Consider the following 27,989-nt stretch of genomic DNA (forward strand, 5'->3'; position numbering starts at 1 on the left):
ACAAACTTCCAGTCTAATTGATCATAAATTCCTCCCCTTTCCATAGACCTGACAGATAAACTCCTTGTTCTCCTAACTGACTTAAGGTATCACCTTTTATGGGTAAATCCTGTAGCCGTTTCAATCTTACTTTGGAATATAGGACATGGGATTGGTCTATGCCTAGTTTCTGCCATACTATTTTCCATTTTTCCTAGCAGTTTTTGTTAAAGAATGAGTTCTTATCCCAGAAGCTGGGGTCTATTTTTTTTTGTACCTAATCTATTCCACTGATCCACTACTCTTATTTCCTAGCCATTATTTTTTGGTAGTTTGATTGGTATGGCACTGAATAAGAAATTTAACTTAAGTAGAATTTTCATTTTTATTATATCAGCTCAGGCTATCCTTGAACAATTCAATTGACATTTGTCCAGTTATTTAGATCCAATTTTATTTGCATGAAGTGTTTTGTAATTGTTTTCATATAGTTTCTGAGTTTGTCTTAGCAGTAGACTGGCAAGTGCTTTATGTTGTCTACTACTACTTTTAAATGGAATTTCTCCTTCTATTTCTTGCTGCTGTGCTTTGTTGAATCATGGGTCCATTTTCTATCCGCAACTTTCCTAAAGTTACTAATTGTTTCAAGTAGATTTTTAGTTGATTTTTCTAGAATTTTCTAAGTATATCATCAGTATCATCTACAAAGAGTGAGAGTTTTGTTTCCTCATTGCCTAATTTCTTTGATTTCTTTTTCTTCTCTTATTGCTAAACTATCTTTTCTCATACAATATTGAATAGTAGTGGTGATAATGGGCATGCATACTTTACCTCTGATCTTATTAGGAATACTTCTAGCTTATCCTTATTACATATAATGTTTACTGATGGATTTTAGATAGATACTCCTTATTGTTTTAAGAAAAAATGAATTTATTCCTATATTCTTGATTTTTTTTTTAGGTTTTTGCAAGGCAACAGGGTTAAGTGACTTGCCCAAGGTCACACAGCTAGGTAATTATTAAGTGTCTGAGGCCGGATTTGAATTCAGGTCCTCCTGACTCCAGGGCCGGTGCTCTATCCACTGCACCACCTAGCCGCCCCTCTTGATTGATTTTCATAGAAATGGGTGCTGTCTTTGTCAAAAGCTTTTTCAGCCTCTATTGAAATAATCATATGATTTCTGAGAATTTTGTTGCTGATATGGTAAATTATGCAAATGTTCCTAATACTGAACTAATCTTACATTCCTGGCATAAATCCTACCTAATCATTGTGTACTATTGTAATAGTAAGTTGTTGTAATCACTTTAAAATTTTTGCATCAATATTCATTAGGAAAATTGGTCTATAATTTTCTTTGTTTTGACTCTTTCTATTTTAAGTTCAGTACCATATTGCGTCATAGAAAGAATTTGTCAGAATGCCTTCTTCACCTTTTTTTTTTAATATAGAATTGGAATTTTTCTTTAAATGTTTGGTAGAATTCATTTGTGAATCCATCTGGCTCTGGAGATTTTTTCTTAGGAAGTTCATTGATGCTTTGTTCAATTTCTTTTTCTGAATTGGGGTTAAGTATTTATTTTCCTCTTTTGTTAATCTAGACAATCTCTATTTTTGTAAATATTCATCCATTTCACTTAGATTGCCAAATTTATTGATATACAGTTGAGCAAAATACCTCAGAATTATTACTTTAATTTCCTCATTGGTGGTAAATTCACCCTTTTCTTTTTTGATAATGGTAATTTGGTTTTCTTCTTCATTTTTTTAATGTAATCAAAGGATTATTTATTTTATTGTTTTATTAAAATTAGCTCAGAATAGTCTTACTTTCGCATTTTATTAATCTCTCCTTTGATTTTCAGAATTTCCAATTTGGTATTTAAGTGGAAATTTTTAATTCATTCTCTTTCAAGCTTTTTAGTTGCATGCCCAATTCATTAATTTTATTCATATAAACATTTAGAGATATGAAATTTCCCCTAATAACTGCTTTAGTTGTATCCAAGTTTTGGTGTATTATCTCACTATTGTCATTGTCTTGGATGAAATTATTAATTGTTTCTATGATTTGTTGTTTGGTCAACTCATTCTTTAAAATTAGGTTATTTAGTTTCCCATTAATTTTTAGCCTTACCTTTCTTTAGCCCTTTGTTATGTTGTACCCAAAGAGCGAGATGGAGACCAGAATTTGATAAGGTTGGAGATCTTTATTCCCAGGGACTGTCTGGGGATTGAGTACCCAAATCAGACAGTACCTGATAGTTCAGGGAATAGGGTTTTTATAGTGTTTTGAGGGGGAGGTACAGAGAACAAGTAAGATACAGAAGCAAAGACAGCAGTTAGATATATTGTCTTGTTATACTAATACAAACATATGTAAACATATGGTTCCGTATAGATAGGGGGCTTCACAGAGTGGGAAAGGGTCAGGGTCTCTGTGTTGTGTCTGAACATGTTTCCTGAGATGGAGGGAATCATGTAGTCACAGACTTCCCACAGGTTTGAGGGAGTGAACTTTACTATCTTATGGTTCCAACTGCATCTGGGGAAGGGGGGGGCCAGTTCTGGGAGGAAGCAAGAATCTTACAGATACAGCAAGATAATTAGGCTAACAAGGGTGCTTTGTAAATCTTTAGACAATTTTATGGTATATCTATGACCCCTTGGGTCCTATCAGACTATTTTCAGACCCAAAGGCGCCCAACCAAAGTTATATTTCTAAGGAATTTCTCAGGGCCCAGAAGAATGTCAGGGACCCCTTTCTATGCAGGAATTTAACAAACATTGATATTGTACTTCAGTTACATGTGATTTTTATTGCATCATGATCTGAAAAGGGTGCGTTTAATATTTATGCCTTTGATTGTGAGATTTTTATACCTTAATATATGGTCAATTTTTGTGTATATATACTGCTGAGAAAAAGGTAAATTCCTTTCTATCCTCATTCATTTTTCTCCAGAGGTCTTTTGTACTAACTTTTCTAAAATTTTGTTACCTCCTTAGCTTCTTTCTTATTTATTTTGTTAATTAGATTTATCTAATTCTGAGAGAGGTTGAGGTCCCTCACTGTATAGTGTTGCTTTCTATGCCTTCCTATAACTCATTTAGCTTTTCCTCTAAGAATATATCACTATACCATTTGGTGTATAAATATTTAGTATTGTCTATGGTACCTTTTAGGAAGATGTAGTTTTCTTTCTTATCTCTTTTATTGAGATTTTTTTTTTTCGCTTTTGCTTTGTTTGAGATAAAAATTGTTTCCCCCTACGTTTTTCACTTCAGCTAAAGCATGTTATATATTTCGTTCTAGTCTTTGTGTATTTCTTCTGCTTCAAATGTGTTTCTTGTAAATAACATTATTGTAGAATTCTGGATTTTAATCCACTTTACTATCCACTTCTGTTTTATGAGAGCGTTCATCCCATTTACACTCACAGTTAAAATTACTAATGCTTTTATTGCCCTCCATCCCATCTCCCTTCCATTTGTACTTTTTTCTTTCTCCCTTTATTCTATCCCTCCTCACCAATGTTTGCTTTTGAATACTGCCTCTCTCAGTCTGCCCCCCATTCTATCAGCTCCCCTCCCTTTTATTTCTCCTTTCCCCTTTTTCTTTTCCCTTTCTTTTTTCCCCCTCCTTCTTATCAGTCCCTTTTTCCATCCCCCCCCCCCCCACTTTCCCCTCCTGCTGCCTGAAGGGTAAAATAGATTTCTAAATCCAACTGAGTGCCTATGCTATTCCCTCTTTGGGCCAAATCTAATGAAAGTAAGATTCAAGTAGTTCTTACCTCCTCCCTTTTTTCCCCCTCTACTGTAATAGCTCCTTTGCACTTCTTCATGTGATATAATTTACCCTATTCTGTGTCCCCATTCCTCCTATTCCAGTACAATCCCTTTATTTAATGTTTTCATTTTTTTAAAATATCCTATCAAAATCAATTTATGTCCATACCTTTTGTCTAAGTATACTCCTCTAATATAGTTCTCAAGCATTATGAGTATCATCCTCCCATGTAGGAATATAACCAGTTTAATTTTATTGAATAACATTCTTTTTCTTTTCCCCTGTTTATCTTTTTGTGTATCTCATGTTTGAAGATCAAATTTTTTGTTCAGCTCCGGTTTTTTCAGCAGGAAAATTTGAAAGTTCCCCTATTTTGTTAAATGTTCATCTTTTTCCCCTGAAAGAGTATGCTCAGTTTTGCTGGATAGTTGATTCCAAGTTCCTTTGCCCTCCAGTATATCATATTCCAGGTCCTTTGATCTTTTAATGTTGATAAGACTAAGTCCTATCTAATCCTGACTATGACTCCTTGGTATTTGAATTGCTTCTTTCTGGCTGCCAGCAGGATTTTCTCCTTAATCTAATAATTCTGGAATTTGGTTATAATAGACCTTAGCATTTTCATTTTGGGATCCCTTTTAGGAGATGATCAGTAAATTCTTTCAATGATGATTTTACCCTTTGGTTCTTGAATATGAAAGCAGTTTTCCATGATGATTTCTTGATCGATGTTCTCCAGATTTTTTTTAAATCATAGCTTTTAGGGAGTCCAGTAATTCTTGAATTATCATTCCTATATGTTTTCCAGGTCAGTTTTTTTTCTAATGAAGTATTTTACATTTTCTTATATTTATTTTTTTAATTTTGCTTGACTCATTCTTTTTTAAAATTTTATTTATTTTTGATTTACACATTACTAAAATATTCTTCTTTAAGAATAAACATAATATCCCCTCGCCCACAAAAATATAAAACCTCATGAGAAATAAAGTAAAAGAAAGAGAAAAAATGTGTTTTTCTGTATTCTGATACCATCAGCTGTCTTGGATAGATCACATTTCTTATTATAAGTCCATCATAGAAATTACTTCCATATTTTTCCACAGTTGCTGTTGCTGATTGTAATTCCCTCCATCCATTCTTTCCCACTACCATCTATTATATTTTCTCTCTCTTTTCACTCTGTCCCTCTTCAAAAATGTGCTGTGGGGTAGCCGAGTAGCATAGCAGACAGAGTACTGGCCCTGGGGCCAAGAGGTCCCAAGCCCACATCCCACCCCAGAGACCCAGCAACCACCTGGCCCCATGGTTCCAGGCAGGCCACCTAATCCCAGAACCTTGCAAAAGTAAAAAAAGAAAATATGTTATATCTGACTATCCTCTCCTGTGATCTATCCTTTCCTCTATCACTCATATTCCCCCTCCTCCCCTTATCCTCCTTCTCTCCTTTTTCCTCTAGATGTCTGTACCCTATTGAATATGTATGCTGTTTTCTCTCTGAGCCATTTCTGATGAGAATGAAGGTTCCCTCATTCCCCCTCGCCTTCCCCACTTCCATACCATTGCAAAAACTACATGAAATATCTTAGCCTATTCTACCTCTCCCTTATCTTACTCCAGTACATTTCCCTTTCACCCAATGTCTCCATTTTACCATATATTATATCTTCAAATTCAGCTCTCTCTTATGCTTCATCTATAAAAGCTCCTTCTACCTGTTTTATTAAATGAGAAGGTTCATATGAATATTATCAGTATCATCTTTCCATGCAGAAGTACATGCAGTTCATCATCATTAAGTCCTTCATAATTTACCCTTCTTGTCCACCCTCTCTATGCTTCACTTGAGTCCTGTACTTGAAGATCAAACTTTCTGTTCAGCTCTAATCATTTCTTTTTTTTTTTTTAGATTTTTTTTTCAAGGCAATGGGGTTAAGTGGCTTTCCCAAGGCCACACAACTAGGTAATTATTAAGTGTCTGAGGTTGGATTTGAGTCCAGGTACTCCTAACTCCAAGGCTGGTGCTCTATTCACTGCGCCATGTAGCCATCCCACACTAATCATTTCAACAGGAACATTTGAAATTCTCGTTTCATTGAAAGTCCATCTTTTCCCCTGGAAGAGGATGTTCCATTTTGCTGGGTAGTTGATTCTCAGTTGCATTCCAAACTCTTTTGCCTTCCAGAATATTATATTCCAAGCCCTATGAGCTTTAATGTCATTGCTGCTAAGTCCTGTGTGATCTTGCCTGCAGCTCCACAATATTTAAATTGTGTCCTTCTGGCTGCTTGTAATATTTTCCCTTTGACTTGGGAGTTCTGGAACTATAATATTCCTGGGGGTTGGGGTTTTTTTGGATCTCTTTCTGAGGGAGCTCAGTAGATTCTCTTAATTTTCTATTTTGCCCTCTGCTTCTAGGATATCAGGGCAATTTTCCTATAGGAATTCTTTAAAAATGAGGTCAAGGTTCTTTTCCTGATCATGACTTTCAGGTATCCCAATAATTTTTAAATTATCTTTCTTGGATCTGTTTTCTGGATCAGTTGTTTATTTCAATGAAATATTTCACATTTTCTTCTAATTTTTCATTATTTTGGTGTTGAACTTTTGTGTCTTGATTTCTTGCAAAGTCATCAGCTTCCTACATCTGAAGGATTTGTTTTCTTCAGAGAGCTTTCTTATCTCCTTTTCCATCTGGCCAATTCTGCTTTTTTGTTTTTTTTTGTTTGTTTGTTTTGTTTTTTAGGTTTTTGCAAGGCAAATGGGGTTAAGTGGCTTGCCCAAGGCCACACAGCTAGGGAATTATTAAGTGTCTGAGACCCTATTTGAACCCAGGTACTCCTGTCTCCAAGGCTGGTGCTTTATCTACTATGCCACCTAGCCACCCCCAATTCTGCTTTTTAAAGCATTCTTCTTCTCCTCAATAACTTTTTGAACTGTTTTATACATTTGACCTAAGCTGGTTTTTAACTTATTTTCTTGAGAATTTTTTTGGATCTCCTGGACTAAGCTGCTGACTTTTTTTTCATGTTTTTCCTGCATCTCTCATTTCTTTTCCCAATTTTTATTCTATCTCCCTTATTGATTTTCAAAATCTTTTTTGAGCTCTGTCATAACCTGAGTCCAACTTCTATATTTTTTTGGAGTCTAGATGCAAAAGCTTGGACTTTCTCATCTAAAGATTGAGGATTTTAGTCCTCCATGGGACCAAAGTAATTGTCTATGGTCAGATTCCTTTTTTTTCCCTATTTACTCATTTCCCCAACCTCTGCCTGATTTTGGGGTGTTTCTTGAGCTTTTGAGTATTATTGGGACACTCCCACAAGGACCTCAGTGTGTGAGGCTCTGACTGCTCTCCTGGTCTGTGAATGACCACAAGCTCACTCCTCTGTTGTGGGGCTGGTGGGGGTGCTGCTCAATTGGGGGCTTAGAATGGGACCAGGGTCTGAATGTGGTCAGGGTCCTGTTCCAAGGACAGAGGACAGACCTCGGCAGTCCCTCCATTCCCTTACCTTCTGTGGGCTGAGCACTAAGGGCTGAGCTGCTGGGGCCTGCTTCCATTTCCTGGATCAGGGCTGCCATGGCCATGCAGAATGTGACCATGTTGAGGGCTTGGGCTTCACACTTGGTCTGGCAGCGGTCTCCCTGCTAATCTTCCAAGTTGTTCTTGGTGCTCCCTGGGGTACAGGTTAGGAAACTGCTTCTGCTACTGCTCCCAGGCACCCTGGGGCTGTTCCTGGGAGGCTGAAGTTCCTTCACTCTAAGCCACCCCTTCAACCCCGTGGAACAGAGTTTTTCTACTGTTTTCCAGGTTACCTTGGGCTGGAGAATTGCCTCACTGGATCTATCTGTGGGTTCTGTCTCTGAAAAATTTAATTAGAGTCATAATTTTAAGGTTTTTGAAATATTTTGGAGAGAGCACCTAAGAGAGGCTCTTCTCCTGCTGCCGTCTTGGCTCCTCCTGCTTTTTGATGTCTCTTAGAGTCATTGGCCTCCACAAGTCCAAGGCAATTCTTCAAGAATTATTTTCTTCAATTAGCTTTTGCATCTCCTTTTCCATTTGGTCAATTTTATTTTTAAAGGAACTGTTATCTTTATCTTTTTGCCCAGTTGTAGTTTTAAAGGATATATTTTCTTCAGTCAATTTTTGTGCTTCTTTTTTGCAAGATATTGAATTTCTTTTGCATTTTTCCCCCCCAATTTTTCTTCTTTTTAAAATCCTTTTGGAGCTCTTCTAAGAAGTCTTTTTGGGCTGGAGATCTCATTCTTCTGCAGCTTCAGATGTAGTACTTTTTCTTCCTTCCACTTTTGAGATGATGTTTTACCCATCCTCTCCAGGGTAATTTTTTTATAATCCAGGCTTTCTCTGACTTATCTTACTCATTCTCAGTTTTGTTTGAGTACTGTCCCAAGCTTCTTGTGTTGGGGGAGGGGCCCGCTTACAGATTTTCTGAGTTGAGAACCCTTGAGGCTTGTTCACTGCTCTTGGACATCCACATTGAGCATGTCAACAGCTTGCTCACTGGGCTGAGGCCTTCTGAATTGGGAAAGTCAGTGCCTTGCTGTCTGAGCTGGGGCATCCAGCCCAGTAATGCTAGTTGAACAGGGGGTCTGAGAGCTCTCCCAGCTAGCCTGATGTGTCATTTACCTGTTGAGTCAGGGCACTAGGGGTCTCCCCTGAAGATCTCACCAGTGGCTGAGAACCTCAGGCTGGTCCCCCTCCATGACCTGCTTGTGCCACTGCTTTCAGTTCCCTACCTTGGGCACACTCCTACTTCACCCAAGACAAACCTTGCTGGAAAATATTCCACTTTGCTCTTTTTGTAGTTCTTTCACTTTGGAATATGTTTAGAGGCTTGATTAGTGTTGTTTCTGAGGAAATCTTGGAAGAGCTTTAGAAAGTTTCTGGCTTCTCTTTGCCATCTTGGCTCTGCCCCTCCCCCCTTACTCTTCTTCATTTGGCATTGTTGACCATCCTTTTCCTGCCTCCATACTTCTTTCTTTCCTTGAAATCTGACCCATTGTGCAATATTGATTCTATATCTATTTCTCTGAGTGTCTTCTTGTCTCACCTTCTCTATGTAGGTGTCCTCAGACTTAGTCTTCAGTCCTCTTCATATTCTCTGGTGACTTCATTCTCCTTCATGTCTTCAGTTATATCTTTGACTACTAATTGAATCTATCCCTATCCTTAACCTCTTCTAAAGCTCCAATCCTTTTACTAACTACCTGCTGAATGTCAAGCCAGAGCCTCAAACTCAAATTCAAAATTGAATTCCTAATCTTCTCCTCTGAAACTTGCCTCTCCTTCAATTCTCTTTATTATTTAATGGCATCAAGTTTCTTCCCAGTCACCCAAGCCTAAAAACTTGGAGTCATCTTTGATTTTTGATCCTTCCCCTATATCTATTCAGTTGCCAAGTCCTTTTTTCTTCCATCTATAATATTTGCCTCTCCTTTTTACTCCTGCTATCACCACCTCAATCCATGCCCTTATTATATCTTATCTGAACTGTTGTAGCATCTTTTTTATGAAAAATTTTATCAGAACTGAAAGGTTTCAATAATAACAAATCTCAGTAACAAAGCTATATTTTATGAGACTTGATAGCAAACTAAATTAAATCATGAATAAACTGCACAATTTTATATTCAACCAAATGTTAAATATTTATTTTATATTAATGACCTCATGATTTTTAAAAAGACAAATAAATTATATTAACTGTTTCTGGCTTTTTGCCCTCAAAATATCAAGATTTGTAGAAATATACTTAATGGCCTTCAGGTGGGGCATTGAGTGAACAAGTAAATGATCCAAGATTATAGTGAGTAACCAGGAAACTAATAATTGCTTAGCAGTTCAGTTAATTCTTTTTTTAAATTTATTATTTTATTATATTTTTCCAATTACATGCAAAGGTAGTTTTCAACATTCATCCATTTGCAATGATGTTTCATATATTTTTACCACCCTCCCTTTCTTCTCCCCTTTCCATGGCAGCAAACAATTTGATAAAACTAAGGGGAGAAACCCCATGAGAAAGAAAGAGTAAACTTTAAATTTTAAAAGTGAACATAAAATACTTTTGCTTTGCTTTCAGACTCCATAATTTTTCTCTGGATATAGCTGGCATTTTCCAAAATAGTTCTCCCAGGATTGAATTTGATCACTGAACTCAGCCAATTTTTAATGTACTAAGTAGATCTAGACAATCATACATCATAGGTATCTACTGGAATTAAATCATTTAACTTAGAATAATCCATTTACCAGACTTTGAACACTGATTGATCCTCTTGATTGGTAATGAAAAGTAACAAAGGTAACACAATTAGATATCATAGTATTTATGAATTCATGTTTATAAATGGTACAAAGGTAAAGCACTAGACCTGTAGTTAGGAAGACCTAAGTTTGAATCCAGTCTCATATACTAACTAGCTATGTGATCTTGGGCAAGTCACTTAACTTCCATCCATCTCAGTTTCCTAATCTATAAAATATGAATAATAATAGCATCTATTTCTCAGGGTTCCAGTTAGAATAAAATAAGATAATATTTGTAAAGTGTTTTGAAAACCATAAAGAATTATGCTAAAAATGCTAATCATCATCAGCTCTGGGTTACAGGAGAAAGCATTGGCTTTGAAATTTATAGAAATATACCTACTTCTCTATTCTTGTTTGTCATTTCAATCATGTTGAACTCTTTGTGACCCCATTTGGGGTTTCCTTGCAAAGATGTTGGAATGGTTTGCCATATTCGCCAATTCATTTTACAGATAAAGAAACTGAGGCAGTTGTGGTAAAGTGACTTGCCCAGGACCAAATACCCATTAAGTATCTGAAGTCAGATTTGAACTCAAGATGAATCTTCCTTACTTCAGGCCTGACATTCTATCCACTGTGCTGCCCCAACTCTCTAAATTAATGTATCTTTAACAGAGGAGTTGTTTGTTTTTTTTATACAGTTAATATTCTTTAAATAACTCTTCTGGGGCGGCTAGGTGGCACAGTGGATAGAGTACCAGCCCTGGAGTCAGGCATACCTGAGTTCAAATCTGGTCTCAGACACTTAATAATTGCCTAGCTGTGTGGCCTTGGGCAAGCCACTTAACCCCATTGCCTTGGGGAAAAAAACCTAAAAAAAAAATAACTTCTAGTCTTAGAAAACATTTTTCTTTCCCATTCATTTCCAAAGAAAGGCAAACACAGAACAATTTTGTGTTTTCACAGTTTGGTGAGGAAACCAACTGTCATATATGCATGTCATACTTGTTTATGATTTACTTTTTTTATAGCACAGATCAGTCTAAAAGATGGTTAGTTTGATATTTTCAAGTAATCCACTCTGTAACATCACTTTGAAATTCTTTCATGTTTATTTATTTTATTTGGATTTTTAATACTTCTTCCCACTTGACAAACCTGGGGTTTTTGGAAATCGTTATAAATAGTAATTGCATTTTACTCCACGAGTCTTTCATACTGTGAACTCCTAAAGCTTTCCTGACTATAAAATTGATTACACAAACTCTATACTATGCATCAAATGAAGATCAACTTAGTGCTCACAAAGCATTGAGACCTGTTCTCTAGTGAAGCAGTTATGGCAACAATTTCCTTTTTTTTTTTTTTTTCGAGCCAGGGTCAACAAAACCAGATCTCATCCCTGAAGTAGCATCCATATCAAGAATAACCTAGCTTCCTGTGCTGCATGCTGATTTTAGAGGGAGATATGACTCCTAATTGATAGATTATTAAGCACTGGGCCAGCTAGATGGCACAGTAGATAGAGCACTGGCCCTGGAGTCAGGAGTACCTGAGTTCAAATCTGATCTCAAACACTTAATAATTACCTAGCTGTGTGGCCTTGGGCAAGCCACTTAACCCCGTTTGCCTTGCAAAAGCCTAAAAAAAAAATGAAGAAGAGAATATTAAGCACTAAAATATGGCTGCAAAAGTAATTAATGGCAATTGATAAAAGGGCTTTTTTGGAGAGAGAGAATTTTTAGGATACACTCCAGCAAGGTAGAGAAGAAAATCTTAGAAGTAAGAGACATGCATGCTAAGCCAGCCTGGATCAGCTTGAAAGTCTAGACTGTTAAAATGGTAATCTCTGAGTGAGAGTTTTCTTATCTTCCTGGTTTGAATTGAGATTTTTCTCTTACCCTCAACTAAAAAGCTCATTTACCCTTGTGGATATTTTTGGTTAGTCTAATCTAGTCTAACCTTTCCTTATTCTTGTTTATTGTTTTACTTAGAAAAATGAGTTTACTTGATCTTTGCTATTGGTGATCTTAGCGTAACAGTCTTTGATATAATTCACATTTGGTGGGAAGCTTGTGATGTTAGCTTACCCTTGAGAGTGGCCAGAAAAAAATGGCTTTCCTCCTAAACCAGACTTTTATGCTTATAATTTTAGTATTTGAAGAAGAGGTATACTTCTAGCCTTAAAGATACACAAGGGAAGGAGCAAGAATTTAGCCATGGCCCTTCTCCTGCCCCCTTCAAGACTGAAATTGTGGTCTTCCTTGGAGGTTGGTCAAATTCCAGAGAATATCCAAATCATCAGCAATCAATGTGGACACATGTATCTTACACAAGAAAAATTCACCTTTCAGAAAAAATATCTTATTTTCTTGGGGCCATATTGCCCCATTGTGCAGGAATCTTCTAGGTCCAAGGCTTCACCAGTCTCTACAATTCTGTCATTGCTAAGAGTTCTGTTACTTGAACGCACTGTAATTCTTTAAGAATTGATATCCCTGCCTTTTTTTCTTCTTCTCTCCAATTTAATCTTCAATGCTATTAAAAAAGAATCCTTAGCTACAAGTTAAATCTCTCCCATTCAAAATTTTTAATATTTCCATCTTATTTACAAGATAAAACAAAAATGCCCTAGCCTAGGACCTAACCCCATCTTCCCCACCACCATCTTGTCTCCAACCCATCTTTCTATCCTTCTTTCATACTATTCCTTTTCTTGCACTATACATTCCAGCCAAACTAACCCTAGATGCACCCTTGCAGCAAACATTGGCATCTAGACTTATGTGATTGTAAGGAAAAAGAGACAGAAAGGAGATAAGATAGACAAAGACAACATCTGGTGCAGAGTGTTGGACTGATATAAGACTCATCTTCTCCAAGGTAAAGATTCACATTCAACCAGAGCAGCAGCCCCAAGGCAAAATGACTACTATAAGAATTAACATCAGGAGATTAGAGTGCTTCTCTGGGCAGGAACAGTTTGTTGCTCATTTGGGAGGTAAAGTTGAGCCAACACACAGTTGGCAATAGAGGAGCAAAAAAGGAGTAGGCAGCTTTTAGAGATTTAGAGTATAACACTGCACTTGCTCATCTGTGTCAGAACACTCTCATAGTATCCTCTCAAGTATAGCATAAAAGTAACTGTATTATGATGTACATATCATTTTATTTGGGTTGGATAGACTTGGAATATAAACTGTGTATAGTATAACTACAACAAAAGAAACACAATATTAAATTCCCTTTACTAGACTTAAAGCATTGTTCAAAATCTTACAAGTTTTCTCCATTTTATCTTGTTTCTCTGGTCTTTCTTGCTACTTCAGTCTTTCTAGTTCAGTTCAAGGCTAAACTTTGTCTTTTGTCACAACTGAATTTTTTTCTTTTTGGAGTCCATGTATATATCTCACCTATAGACAAAACTGCATTATTATGATGACCTGTACCCTAACTTGAGTACAAATTAACTTCTGCATGTCAGATTTCTTGATTTGCTTTGTCCTATATATTAGTCAACCAATAAATATTTAAATTCCTATTGTTTGCCAGGCACTATGCTGAATTTAGACAGCTAAATGATTTAGGGGTTAGAGTACTGACCTTAGAATGTTTAGGTTTATAAGACTATATATGATAGAAAAATGTCTAAACAAGTTACTTGCTATGTGATCCCAGACAAGGGACTTAACCTTTTACATTCAGTCTCTTCACATGTAAAATGGGAATAATAGAACCTACCCCATATGACTGTTGTAAAGTTCACATGAGAAAATATATAAAGTGCTTCACAAACCTTTAAGGTTTACATACATGCCTGCTCATTCAACTATATAGGTAAGAATTTATATAACAACTTCATGTCTTAATACAAGGTTAGTGTACTCATAGTGTAGTATATCACATGATTTTACCTATAACTGTCTAAAAATACTTTTAAGGACAAGATGATGCCTCGACATTTAGGTACCTATATAGATAAAGAGCTATACTTTTTTTTAGCCCTGTTTATGCCATTTATACTGTTTTACTATGAAACTTTTTTCTGATATCTATAAAAAAATTACTTGTAAATTACTTCTCCTTGAAACAAAAGTCTACTCTTGAAACAAAAGTCACTATTCTTCCAGTCATATTCTTGCTCATATTTATGAGACATGGAAGACCACAGTCTCCAAAGTAACACAAAAAAGTTCATAGTGGATATGAATTGCTTCACTACCACAGAGGAGTTGTTAATGGTTGATTATCACTTTGGAAGGAATTCTTTAGTGTAAGGTTGCAAGGATCTGTGCTTGCCTATGATATTTAAGTTTTTTTTTAATTTGTGATGGGTAAAAGTATAGATAAAAAGTTTATTAAATGTTCAACTTATACCAAGCTAGAGGAGATGGATAATACATTGGATGTCAGATTTAATAGCCAAGAGGGTTATGAGCTAAGACCAATAATGTGATTTGATTGACATAAATGTAATATTTTACATGTGGTTACAAAAAATAAATTTGAGTATTGGAGGAACAGTTATAGAGAGCATACTATGTAAAAAAGATCTAGAGATACTGGTAGACTGAAAGCTCAATGTTTGAGTTAACGGTGAGTCTATATAAGCCAAATGCCATTAAGTATTAAGTGCCTCCTATGTGCCAGGTACTGTTTTAGCACTGGAGAAAAAAGTACAAAGAATAAAAACAAATCCCAACTCATAAGGAGCTTACATTCTAATAAGAAGATAAAAAGATAAATATATTCAGCATAAAATAGATAAATACAAATACACACAGAAGAATTAAAGGCACAGTAATTTGGGAGGGAGGACACTAGCAATTGGGAAGACCAAGGAAAACTATATATGATGCTTTAACTGTATCTTGAGAAAAAAGAGGAAACGTATGAATCATAGGGGAAGAAGGACATCAACATTGAAGATATCCATTGCAAAAATACAGAGCCAGGAAATGGAGTATCTTAAGTGAGGAATGAGAGATGATCAGTTTGACTGGATCCCAGAATACAGGAGGGGGAATAATGTCCAAAGATGCTAGAAGGATAGATTTGGACCAGGTTATGAAAGGTTTTAAAAACTAAACAAAGGAGTTTTCCTAGACGTTGCTGTAGTTGGTTGGGTAGAAGAGTCATGTGGTCAGAGGGTAGTGCAATGGATAGAGAGGATGGGAGTTGGAATCCAGTCTGACACTTGATAATAGCTCTCTGACCTTGGGCAAGTCACTTAACCTTGATTGCCTTGAGTCCAGGGCCATCTCCATTTGTCCTACTTCATATTTAACCACTGGACCTAGGTGGCTTTGGAGGAGAAAGTGAGGCTGGTGACTTAGCACAGCAACCCCCATTCAAAATCCAATTCATGTGCTTGTTATGACATCATCTCCCTGATGTCAAGATCTTCAAGAATGAAGGATGTCATGGTGAGAGGTGGTGAGGGTCTTAACTAATATGGTAATTTCATGAGTGGAGAGAAGGGGTCAGATGTGTAGATGTCAGGAAGGTAAAATCAGGTATTGTGTGTCTGCCACTTCCAAAGTCTTTTTTCTTACCTTCATGGAGTCAATCTTGAAGAAAGTATAGAACCTTCCATTTCTTCACTTGGAGGAAGTGAGTGAAGGAAAAAAAATAACCTGGGTTGTTGATATCAAGGTGTCATGAGCTGTCATGGTTACAATAGCAAATGGTGCTTATTCACTGGCATGTAGAGAACTCTAGTTTCTCCAGCAGGAACTCTTCTCAGCTGGATTCAGAGATACCTTAGGAATCTTCATAAGATAACAAGTTACAGATAAGGGCTAAAGGATTCAAATATCTTCAAAATACTAGGAATTGTTATTGCTCATGTGATCTTCCTTTGACCATCACTGTCCTTTGTAATTTCCTAAATAACTTGTGGTTACAGAGAGATGAGCTTTTTTTTTGCTTACATCTCCCTGTGGAGTTTATGGTCATGCCTTTTGGCATCTCAGTAAAATAACTAAGGACATCTTAAGTCTTAACAATTGAGGATGAAATACCCCTTTGTATAGGGCCCCTATAAGGGAGCTGGAAGATCTCATAGCACCATTTTTTGGAGAATTTCAGAGACAGACCTTAGCTCGGACAAGAAGACCTGGAGCAGACCTGGGCTCTGCAGTATCTTGCCCTAATGATAGCCATGTTGGGCAAAGGCACATTTACAGTTCAATAAATCAACAAGCATTTATTAAGCAGTTATTATGTATCTGACATTTTTCTAAATGTGTGGGATACAATGAAAATTAAAAAAAAAATTCTCCTATACTAGTGGGCAAGACAAGATATATAGCAAAAGAAATATAACTTTAGTAGGATTGAATATGTTCTCATGTAGCCAACAATTTATAACAAGAAACAAGTAAGCCTTTCAGCTACATTGTTCCAGCAGAATATAGCATCATGTGGCCAATAAAGTTTAGCTGCAGGCTTCTGGAGGAGTGATATTGACTCCTTAGCCCCATATTTCTGAAAGATGTCCTCAATGTTTCAAGAAGATAACAGGATTATTAACCTAAAGCTAGAAGGGACCTCCCTCAGTTTCTAGACCAACCCTTCTCATTTTACTGATGAGGAAAACTGAGATCTCAGAAGGCTAAATGGCTTAAGGTCATATGGAGTAAACATCAGAGATGGGATCTAAACCAAGGTCATTGAGATTTTTTAAGCTTTTGCTCTAGATTGACTGCTCTAGAATCAGAGCATGTGGGTACAAATCTCATCTCTGACACTTCATATCTGTGTGACCTAGGGCAAGTCACCTTCCTTATTTATAAGAGAAGAGGATTGTATTAAATGGCCTTTGAAATGTCCCTTCCAACCATCCTATCTGATCTCATGAACTTCTGTGTAAAAATAACACAACTGCTGTCTGTCACTTCTTTTATCCATATTTCATTTTTCATCATCAATCTTGTTTAAACAAGTCAGGGCAGAGTTGTTTTAATTGCGTGCCAGGTCTCTTTCTTTTCATTTCGTTTTCTTTTAATCTTGATTTTTGTCTCAACAGTAGTATAATGATTACATAGACAACTGATGGAAGAATGACTACCACAACTGTAGCAAAGTCATTTTTCTCATTAAAATAATTTCAATTTTCTGATGTTATTCCCTGCTCGCTGTAACCAACAGTTTCTGGTTCTAAATGTGTGATTTATAGATATCAAACATTTTTGTATTCTATTAATCTTTGGCATTCCTCTTCATAATTACCACATTTTTAAAATTACTTTTCATTAATTTATTTTTTTGGATGAACCATCTGATGTCATTGGTATACTAACTCCCTCCACCAATGCAGCTCAGTTCCTGCTCTGTAACACATAATGTGAGACAAGTGCCCAGACACGGAGAAGTTAAGTGACTTAACCCAGAGTCATATACCCAGTTCATAACAGAGGCAATACTGGAACAAATCAGGCAAAACTTGATTCCAACTTTCATATCAACTAATATTTCTCTGTCTTTGGCTTCTTTCATTCTTATTCAAGTATATTTTCACTATCTTTCCTACCACCTATGCATTGAGGTCATCAAGCATTATATAATGATTTAATTTGGAAAGATTTTATTCTTTTCTACCTCTTCATCTTCTGCAACAGATGTTGGCATATAAACTTCCAAATGTTTTTATGGTAGACTTTAAAATTTTTTAAATTAAATTTTTAAGTGAATAGAATTTAGTTTTTCTCCCTCCTATCCCTACTAAAACAAACAAAACCCCCTTATAACAAATATCCATAGTCAAGTAAAACAAATTCCCACAGTGGTCATGTCCAAAGGGTGCCTGTACCCTGAGTCCATTATCAGGAAATTTCATCAGGAATCTTCTGGGATTATAGTTGGTCATTGTATTAATTAGAGTTCTTAAGTCTTTCAAAGGTTTTTGTCTTTACAATATAATTTTTGTATAAATAGTTCTCTTATTTCTGTTTACTTCACTCTGCATAAGTTCAGACAAGTTGTCCCATTTTTGTGAAATCATTTTCTTCATCACAATAGTATTCCATCACATCCATATACTATAATTTGTTCAGCCTTTCCCTGATAGGTACCTGCTTAGTTTCCAGTTTTTTTGCCAATACAAAGAAAGGTGCTATAAATATTTTTGTACTCATCAGGTCCTTTTCTTCTTTCTTTGATCTCTTTGGGGGTATAAAACTAATTGTGGTATCACTGGGGCACTGTATGCACAGTTTTATAATTTTGGGGATATAGTTCCACATTGTTTTTCAGATAGGGTAGACTATTCAAAGTAATTATTAATGTACCTGTTTTCCCCTATCCTCTCCAGCATTTGTCAGTTTTCTTTTCTTGTCAATTTTGTCAATCCAGTAGATAAAAGATAGAACCTTTCAAAGTTGCTTTAATTTATATTTCTTTAGTTATTAATGATTTGGAGCTTTTTCTCTTTTTTGATATTTTATTTTTTCAATTACATGTTATGAAAGCTTTTTAATATTCATCCATTTCTATATTTATAATTTCGATTTTTCTACCACCTTCATTTCCCACTCCCCTCCCCTCAGGGGGGAACAGTCTGGTAAAAGTACATGTACATTTATATTTAACATATTAACACATTTCATTTTGAATATGAAGAATTAAGATTTAGGGAAAAGAAAGAAAATCTTGGTCTAGGAAGGAAAAACATAAGAGAAGTTTTTTAAAAAGTGAACATAGTATCCATTCACATTCTGTAGTTTGTTTTTAGTTTTTTTCCCTCTGGATGTGGATGACATTATGACAGGTATCCCAGGGTTATCCTAGATCTCTGAACTGCTGAGAGGAGCTGCATCCATCATAACAATGTTGTTGTTAATGTGTACAACGTTCTCTTGGTTCTGCTTCCTTTGCTTAGCATCAGGTCAATTCTTTCCATGCTTCACTAAACAATTTGGAGCTTTTTTCAAATGGAAATTGATAGTTTGAATTTTTCTCCTTTAAAAAAACCACCTGTATAGTTATCCTTTGACCATTTATGAATTAGAAAATGATTGTATTTTTGATAAATACATCTATCATGAGTACTGCAGTATACATGATCAAATATTCTGTGAAATGGTGTTTATTTGCCTTTAGATTCATGATAAAAATCAAATCTGCCACATATCTTTTATTTACCTCTCCCAGAGGAACTGTTTTGCCCAGATCAGCCCAGTTGTTGTTGAGGGAAATTGTATGGCATTAAGCAAATCCACCTTCCTGATCAGAGGTCTGACAAAATTTTTTGTAATCCTTAAAAATATGATCCAGTCTTAAGATTTAAAACTGGAAGTAATATCAGAGGCTTTCTTTTACAATCCCTTCATTTTTATGGATTTTAAAACTGAACTATAGAGGTATTAAGTGACTCACCCAAGGTAAAACAAGTAGTAAGTGGAGAATTCAGAATTTTAATTCAAGTTTATTGAATCCTAATTGTTAACAGAATTTTACTGGGTTAGTCTCTAACTTGGGTATGGCGAGACAGAGCAGGCTGATAGGATGCCAGTAGTCAAGTAGTTGTTTAATTAATTAGTTGCATTGTGAGGAATGCAGGAACTCTCCTAATAATAACTCCTGAGATTCCCTTCTTGTTATGGTGAAGGCAGAGATTATATGCATAAATCACAAGTGGGAAGGGAGAGGTAAAGTGGATCATAACACAATCATTTCTAAGGTTGTAGTAATTTATCAATTAGGGCAGGACAGTACAGGCATAACAGTTCTTGGGTGTCATTACTTTGCTTGGGTACGGGAACAAGTTATTCAGTTTTCGATTTAAAGCTAATACAGTGTAGGAGTTAATGTCAGCCTCAACCTGCTTTCTAAGTCTGACTCCCAAGTGAGTCTGCTGACTTGCTTGGTCAGAGTATATATGATTTTATAGCCCTTTGGGCATAGTTCCAAATTGCTCTACAGAATGATTGATTCAATATACCACTTCACCATCAGTGCATTAGTACTTCAATTTTCCCACATCCCCCTTCAACATTTGCCATTTTCCTTTTCTTTCATAGTAGACAATCTGACAGTTGTGGGATAGTAGCATAGAATTATTTTAATTTGCATTTTTCTAATTAGTAGTGATTTAGAACATTTTTTTCATATGGTCATAGATAGCTTTGATTTTTTTTGTATAAAAACTGCCTGTTCATATCCTTTCATTGTTTAACAATTGAGAAATGGCTCTTATTACTATAAATTTGATTTAGTTCTTTATATAGTTGAGAAATGAGTTTTTATCAGAGAAATTTGCTGTAAAACTTTTTTTTAACAGTTATGCTTACTCTGCATTTCCCTCCATCCTATTTTTTTCTTTTTGTTTTTTTGCAAGGCCATGGGGTTAAGTGATTTGTCCAAGGTCACACAACTAAGTAATTATTAAATGTCTGAGGTCTAATTTGAATTCAGATCTTCCTGACTCCAGGGCTGGTGCTTTATCTACTTCACCACTTAGCTGCTCCTCTCCATCCTATTTTCACTGTTCATCCTACTATCTCTCTCTTCACTCTGTCCATTCTCAAAAGTGTTTTGCTTCTAATTTTACATTCCCCACTCCACCCTCCCTTCTATCAGGTACCCCAGCACCATCTTATTTCCTACCTTTTATATTTATGGTAAGATAAGATTTCTATACCCAACTGACTGTGCATGTTATGCCCTCTTTGAATCATTCCACCTCCCAACTCTTAAGTTTCTGATGATTTTTGGATTAGTGGTTGTCAAAAAGTTAATCACCCCAAAGCTAGTCTTGGTGTTGGTCCCTTTCATTTTATCTAAGAAAGTCTTTATCCATACCTTAAACCTTTCCAGTCTGACAGAACCTGCCAGACTATGCTTTTGACTAGCATAGTTTCCTAAGCCAAAGCCACCTCCATACTATGATAAGGCCTCAAAGAAGGACTTTAATGGAAGTTCAATACAATAGTGATATAAAGATAATTTATGCCTCACAAATTTCAGTGGTGACTTTTTATATTTATATACTCATTGTTTTATATTTATTTTATATATTTTATATTTATATGTATTCATTGTTCTGATTTAGATATTAAAGGTTAATTAGTTGAGAGTAAATTACTTAACTAAATTTCAGGCAGGGTAGCTAGGTGGCACAGTGGATAGAGCACTTCCCTGGAGTCAGGAGGATATGAGTTCAAATCCAGCCTCAGACACTTAATAATTACCTAGCTGTGACTTGGGCAAGTCACTTAACCCCATTGCTTTAAAATTTAAAAAAATTTTAATAAAAAAAAGACAACTAAATTTCAGCCTGATACAAAATTAAGTTCAATAGCCAACGGATAGAAATAACCAATTCAGAAGAAGATATGTATCAATGGACTATAACATAATAGTACGCTTTTTTTCTTCCTTCATGCAAATATTTCAGCAGATAATTAAATTTAACATGTTATCTGAACTTGGGCAATTTCTAGTAGTGCTTCATTGTTGTGAATATGAAAAAGAGGTTCAGTTTTTCATTTTAACAGAATTAGTTACAATATTTTGCTTTTCTTTATGATATAGTGACCATAGGACAGCTCTGAATTTTTGCAAGTGTCATTTTTTTCTCACTTGGTTATATCTGCACCCCTCAACATTTACGGAACAACTGGCCAAGATTACTCATATATTTTGTAGACCATGGACCAAAAAATACTGCTTTCATTTGTACAGTGCCCTTGAAAAAGAAAAACAGAAGTTGGACTTATGTTTCCCATTTGATTTCTACTGAATGCAAAAAGTTAAATTCTGGTGAATTCTGGTTCTGTTTATCATTATATTTAGGGAAAATATCAATACTGTTTGATGTTTAGCAATTGTTTGGGGTTTGTCTTTGATTTTATTTACTTAAAGAGACTATATGAGAGTGGCCATGTCAAAGAAGAATATCAAATCACTGCCATGAAATAAACTTTGTGTCTTCTGCATGTATCTTCATTTACTGTGATTTATTCATTGTGATTTTCTTTTATAGATCATTCACGAGAAGTCTTGGAGCAATTAGTGGGTCCAAACAAAATCAAACAAGTAACATGGACTGTTTATTGATGCTTATTAAAACTAAAATGAGTTTGCTATTTTTCCTAAAAATGAGTATGTAGATTGACTTTCCATTTTAATTTAAGCATGCCATATTGTTCTTTTTTTTAAAATGTCAGTCACAAAATGACTAGTTGTATTTGTCAATATGCTAAATTTTTGCTTTCATGGTAAAAATAAACTTCTCCAAAATGCAAACTCTACTGTTGTTGCCATTTCTGTTTTTCTTTAGGAAGCCACAATTTTTTAAATGCTATTACTTTTGTGATAATGACCTTTCTCATCCTTTGGGATTTTATATTTTTTCCACAATAAAACCCCATGTGAAATATAGATAGATAGGTAGATATAGATAGATAGATAGACAGACAGAAAGACAGACAGACAGATAGATAGATAGACAGACAGACTGACAGATTTTCCCTGCTGCTTCTCTTTCTTACCTAAATAACTGATGAATGACCACCAGGAGAATAAATTAAACTAATATAGAAATAATTCAGTCTTTCCTAATCCCATCTTTCTAATGATAAGGGTCCACTTGCCAAACAGCAAATCTGATCATAAGCCCTAAAAATTTTCATTAAAAGATTTCTCCTCTGCTTCATATTTATTTTTCTAGTAAGTAAAACAATACCTTATTTATCTCCTACTTATTTAAAGATATTTTTAAACCTTTATTTGGGAAGGTAGAGAAGTTCTCTCAAAAAAATTGTACTACTTTTTTAGAAATATTTTATTTATTTTGTGTTTTACAATTTTTCCCCCATTCTTGCTTCCCTCCCCCACCCCCCCACAGAAGGCATTCTGTTAGTCTTTACATTGTTTCCATGTAAACACTGATCTAAGTTGAATGTGATGATAGAGAAATCATATCCTTAAGGAAGAAAAATAAAGTTATGAGATAGTAAAATCACATAAGATAATGGTTTTTTTTTTTTCTAATTTGAAGGTAATAGTCTTTGGTCTTTGTTCAAAGTCCATAATTCTTTCTCTGGATACAGATGGTGCTCTCCATTGCAGATAGCCCAGAATTGTCCCTAATTGTTGCACTGATGGAATGAGCAAGTCCATCAAAGTTGATCATCACCCCCATGTTGCTGTTAGAATGTACAGTGTTTTTCTGGTTCTGCTCATCTCACTCAGCATCAGTTCATGCAAATCCTTCCAGGCTTCCCTGAATTCTCAACCCTCTTGGTTTCTAATTGAATAGTGTTCCATGATATACATATACCACAGTTTGTTAAGCCATTCCCCAATTGAAGGATATTCACTTAATTTCCAATTCTTTGCCACCACAAATAGGGCTGCTATAAATATTTTTGTACAAGTGATGTTTTCACCCTTAAAAATGTTGTACTTTATTGATAGTTATATAATTAGAGTGGAAGATGAAGTTCCTTTTAATTAACAAAATCAGATCTTTTGTGGGCAGAGAAAGTGCTATGAAGATTACTCAACAATGCCTTTCTCTACTATCAGAAATACCAAAAATTACCATATTTTTAAAAAATGCCAATTCAGGGGATTCCTTTCACCATCAATTCTCCATTCTCATTAGTAATACATTTTAGTTGATATATGGGTTGATGCCATATCTATATTACACTTTAAACTCTCACAAGCAATGATAAATGCCTTATAAACTTTGTTAAAAAAAAAAACAAAGTCCAAACAATAAGGAGGAGTCAAAGGCCAAGGGGCCACATTACTCTTCCTTCCCTCTATGGTTTCTTAATGACTTTCTTTGGTAAACACTCCCAGTAGAACTAGATTTCATTAACTAGTTCCTGACATGAAGAGCCTACTTCCTTCTTATTGACTTAGAAACTTGGGAAAATTTCTAATGGATTACCTGGAAGACTGATCCTGACAATATCTTTATCTTTGTGACACAATGACTTAAGTGTATAATGATCCATAAGCAAACATTCTTCAGTGCCTACTATGTGCCAGGTACTATGTGAAGATCCAAAGAAAAAACAAAAAACAACTTTCAAGGAACTTAATAGTCTTAATAGAGGAAATGACACGTATGTATAGATATATACCTTGAAAAATCTAAAAAAAAAAAGAATTACTAAGACTTTCACAGTTGATAATAATATTGATGTTAAACTGTTCTGTTTCTCACTTCACTTATGTATCAGTTCATAGATGTCTCAGCTCATTTTATCTTTTTTTACGAGATGATCAACAGCTGTATTGTTGAAATAATTGTGCAGTCAAGCCCCAAATTGACATGGAAATTATTCCTGAGAATGCAAAATATGAAGTTATTTAGAGAGGAAAGAAATGACCCTCTAGGCAATTACTGATCCTCTTAGACACAAAATAATTAAATGAAAAAGGGTAGGAATGAACATGTGGGTGGAGGACTTTCATATAGGTGACCTTGTAGTTTCTAAAACTGGAGAGCAGCATAAATGCAAAAAAAGCAAATGGAATTTTATGCTTAGGGCTCTGGTGACTGCCATTTCATTGATACTGGTCTCAGTAATAAAAACTGGATATCAAAACAACTTTAGTTACTATTTAGCTTATATTTCGATGGGTGGGTGGTTCACCTGATTCCCTGCTCCATGGCCTATAACTTTTGCAGAAGTTGAATCACAGTCTTCTGAAAAAGCAGACTTCATAGGTGTATTATAAAGAGCAAGAATATCACCAGGAAGAGTAAAAGATACCTCAAGAGAGGCACTGAATGCATTTCCACTGAGTTAACAATAAAACTTGAGACAAGTTTAGTTAGATGCTTAAAAAGAGGTAGAGAGCATAATGGGAAAGTAACTTGTACAATTACATCATCATCCATATAGATTGCCTTTTCTGCATTTGGAATCAAGTTAGGCAGATAGAATCTGGCAAAGGTTAACTGTTAAAAGAAGAAATATATATGACACTTTAAAGATGAAATGCTCAAATTTTCTAGGGCTAATCCCAGAAATTTATGTGTGCATAAAGCTCCAAGCAGCCCTTTGTCATGTGAACCCCACAAGTTATCACTGTACCAGCTTCAGGTCTCTTCTAGATACAAATGATGGATAGTACTCACTGGATAGTACACAGAGTCCACCTGTTTAGAATCCACCTTTACTTTCCCTTCCAAAAGTTGAGGGTCAAAATCCACAATTTTATATTTGATGTTTTTCAGAGAGCCACTATTGAGCCAGGATCTGACCATGGTAAGTAAAGCACCAAATGTCATAAATTGTTGTTTCAATAAAAATGCAGATAAATATGTCTTTGTTCCTGAGCAACTAAATACCAGGCATTTCAGTGCATTCCAATAGGCTTGTGCAGGGACAGAGTACTGTACCTTCCTACCTATCATCTAGAGCCTGGAGGTTCCCATATAAAAAATATTCTCAATAGAAGGGGTGACATCATGCTAAAAGGGAGAGTACTGATTCTTGAATTAGGACCTAAGTTCAAATCTCATGTTTGATGCTTACTCCTTTCTACCTTATGTAACCTTAAATTTAAATCTGTAAAGGATGGAACTACATTAGGAAATGGTCCCTTCCAGTTCTAGATTTATGATGCTAAGAATTGCAGAAGCTTGATCCAGGGACATAGCCCAGCAGGCTCCTCTAACCCCACTCTCACTGACTTCCCAAGTGAATTTGGCCCAGGAGTTTCCCCTGTCTAGGGGCTCAGCTTTCCCTGAAAATGAATAAAGAACTTGGGAGGAAAGGGGAAAGTTTGCTAAATTTTGTAGTACATAAATGTAAAGAACCATTACTGTGAGAAATGGCAAGGGAAGAATGTAAAGCATGCTAAGAAACAAATTTTTTTTTCAAAAAAAAAAACATGAAATGATACAGAGTGAAGTAAACTGAGCAAGAAAACATAGGCAATGCCTACACCAAAGGAAGTGGAAAGAGCACTCAAAACAATTTATACAATATGAATGGGTGTAAAGCTGTCTTTGTTCCTGGTTGGATTGGGGGGGGGGGGCATTGTAAAGAGTGCCTAGGACAGGCTCAATGGGAAAAGTGAAGGGTGCGAATCCTACTCCCAGGCCTGTGTCTTAGCACTGTGTGTCTTTCACTGTATTGTAGTGAGGAAAGAACTAGAAACAGCTCCTTTTAGAGAGTAAAGGAGGAAAATAGTTTTGACCTCAGATGAGCTTAAGTTTTTCTTTATAGGTTTTTCTTTCAGAGGAAGCCCTTGGCATTTCGGACCTCAGCCTGAAGTAGGGTTTCTAAGATTCTCTGCCTGCCTAGATAGCATTAGGTGTAGGGCCTGTTAGGTCTTCCCGATTCCTGCAGTGGAGTATTAAGGCAAGAGATGCTCACCTGAGATGATCTGCAGTATCATTCAAAGTAACAATGTAGAAAACCACACTGGAGCGGGTACCATGGTAAATACTGTTCAGCACTGCGGTTGTGCCCCACGTCTGTCTGCAGAGGCTGCCACGACAGGAATCTCCTCTTCACTCCTATAGATAAAGCTTCCAGGAGCATTAGGCACAAAGGCTAGTGGCTGAAATCCCACACGATTTGCATCTGAGACCTCCCTTTTCAACAAATCACTCAAACCAAGGAAGTTAGGATGCAAAATTAGTAAAAACAGAGCGACAGCAAGGACTAGAATGATGATGTTCGCTTTACGCAATGACATTTTTCCTTTCGTCCTTATAAGAACAGCCCTTCATAAATCTGTGGGCAGGTGAGGCGACGCCGCCCGCGCTCCCCGCAGCAGGCCGGAGGGCTCGGGCCTCTCGGTCCGGTCGGGTCCGGGGCGCTGCCCCGGGGCAGTTCCCTCCCCCCAAGCCTCGGCCCCGGCCCCGGCGCGTCCCTGCGCCCACTCTGGGCATCCCCTGGAGACCAAGGAGACCCCACAGCGCAGGGAGCGAGTCTGCCACGAGCCCTCGCCCCGTGGGCGCCCGTGACCGCGCCGAGCTTCTCCCCGCAGCCCCAGGCGGACGCGGCCCCGGACCGGGCCGGGCCGGGCCGGGCCGGACCGGGCCGGGCCAGGCCGCTCCCTCCTCTCAGCTCATTTTAAAACCATCCTCTTCATCCCTCTTATAGCTCAATAATATTCTTTCACATTCATATAACTTGTCTTCAATTAATGGATATCCCCTCAATTTCCAATTCTTTGCCAGCACAAAAAGAGCTGCTCTAAATGGGTATTTTGTTTGTGGTTTTTTTTGGTTGTTTTTTTTTTTTGCAAGGAAGTGGGATTAAGTGGCTTGCCCAAGGCCACACAGCTAGGTAATTATTAAGTGTCTGAGGCTGGATTTGAACTCTGGTACTCCTGACTCCAGGGCCGGTGCTCTATCCACTGCGACACCTAGCCATCCCCGCAGAGTGTAGTCTGAAGCATAGCCGCCCCTTAAATGAGTATTTTTAAAAAAACATATAGGTCATTTTCCTTTGGAGTATAAACTTTATTGGTGGGTTAAAGACTATACACGGTTTAAAAACTTTTGGGCATAGTTCCAAATTTCTTCCAGAATATTTGTACTAATTTACAGCCCCACCAACAGTGCATTAGTATGCCTATATATTTCCACTTCTAGCTTTTGTCAGTTTCCTTTTCTGTCTTCTTAGCCAATTTGATGGGTGCAAAGTGGTACCACAGAATTGTATTTGCATTTCTTCATTAGTGACTTGGGGAAATTTTTCATATGACTATTGATAGCTCTGATTCCTTCTTCTGAAAACTGCCTATTCCTTAACTAATCCCTTAACTATATACTTTAATCAATTGAGAAATGACTCTTATTCTTAGAAATTTGATACAATTTCATATATATTTGAGAAACATGACCAGAGAAACTTTCTGCAAGGTTTTTTCAGTTTCTTGTTTTTCTTCTAGTTTTAACTACATTAGTTTTGTTGGTGCAAAACCTTTTCAACCTTTGGTCATTAAAATTATCCA

The 27,989-nt window shown here is 36.3% G+C and overlaps 1 protein-coding gene and 1 pseudogene across 2 annotated transcripts in view; one reads left to right on the forward strand and one right to left on the reverse strand.

The window, feature by feature from the left end:
- AMN1 (antagonist of mitotic exit network 1 homolog) overlaps positions 1-22,300 on the forward strand; it is a 75,298-nt gene extending 52,998 nt beyond the window's left edge. For both annotated transcript variants that reach the window (XM_074194775.1, XM_074194779.1), the window contains one exon: positions 22,033-22,300. In XM_074194775.1, the coding sequence (XP_074050876.1) occupies positions 22,033-22,106 (74 nt within the window). In that variant the 3' untranslated portion in view covers positions 22,107-22,300. The remainder of the gene's footprint in view (positions 1-22,032) is intronic.
- Positions 22,301-22,766: 466 nt separating this feature from the next.
- Positions 22,767-26,723, reverse strand: LOC141494270 (glycosyltransferase 8 domain-containing protein 1-like; annotated as a pseudogene).
- Between the last annotated feature and the right edge of the window lie 1,266 nt (positions 26,724-27,989).

Source organism: Macrotis lagotis, chromosome 7, assembly GCF_037893015.1.
Source record: "Macrotis lagotis isolate mMagLag1 chromosome 7, bilby.v1.9.chrom.fasta, whole genome shotgun sequence".
NCBI classification, from domain to species: domain Eukaryota; kingdom Metazoa; phylum Chordata; class Mammalia; order Peramelemorphia; family Peramelidae; genus Macrotis; species Macrotis lagotis.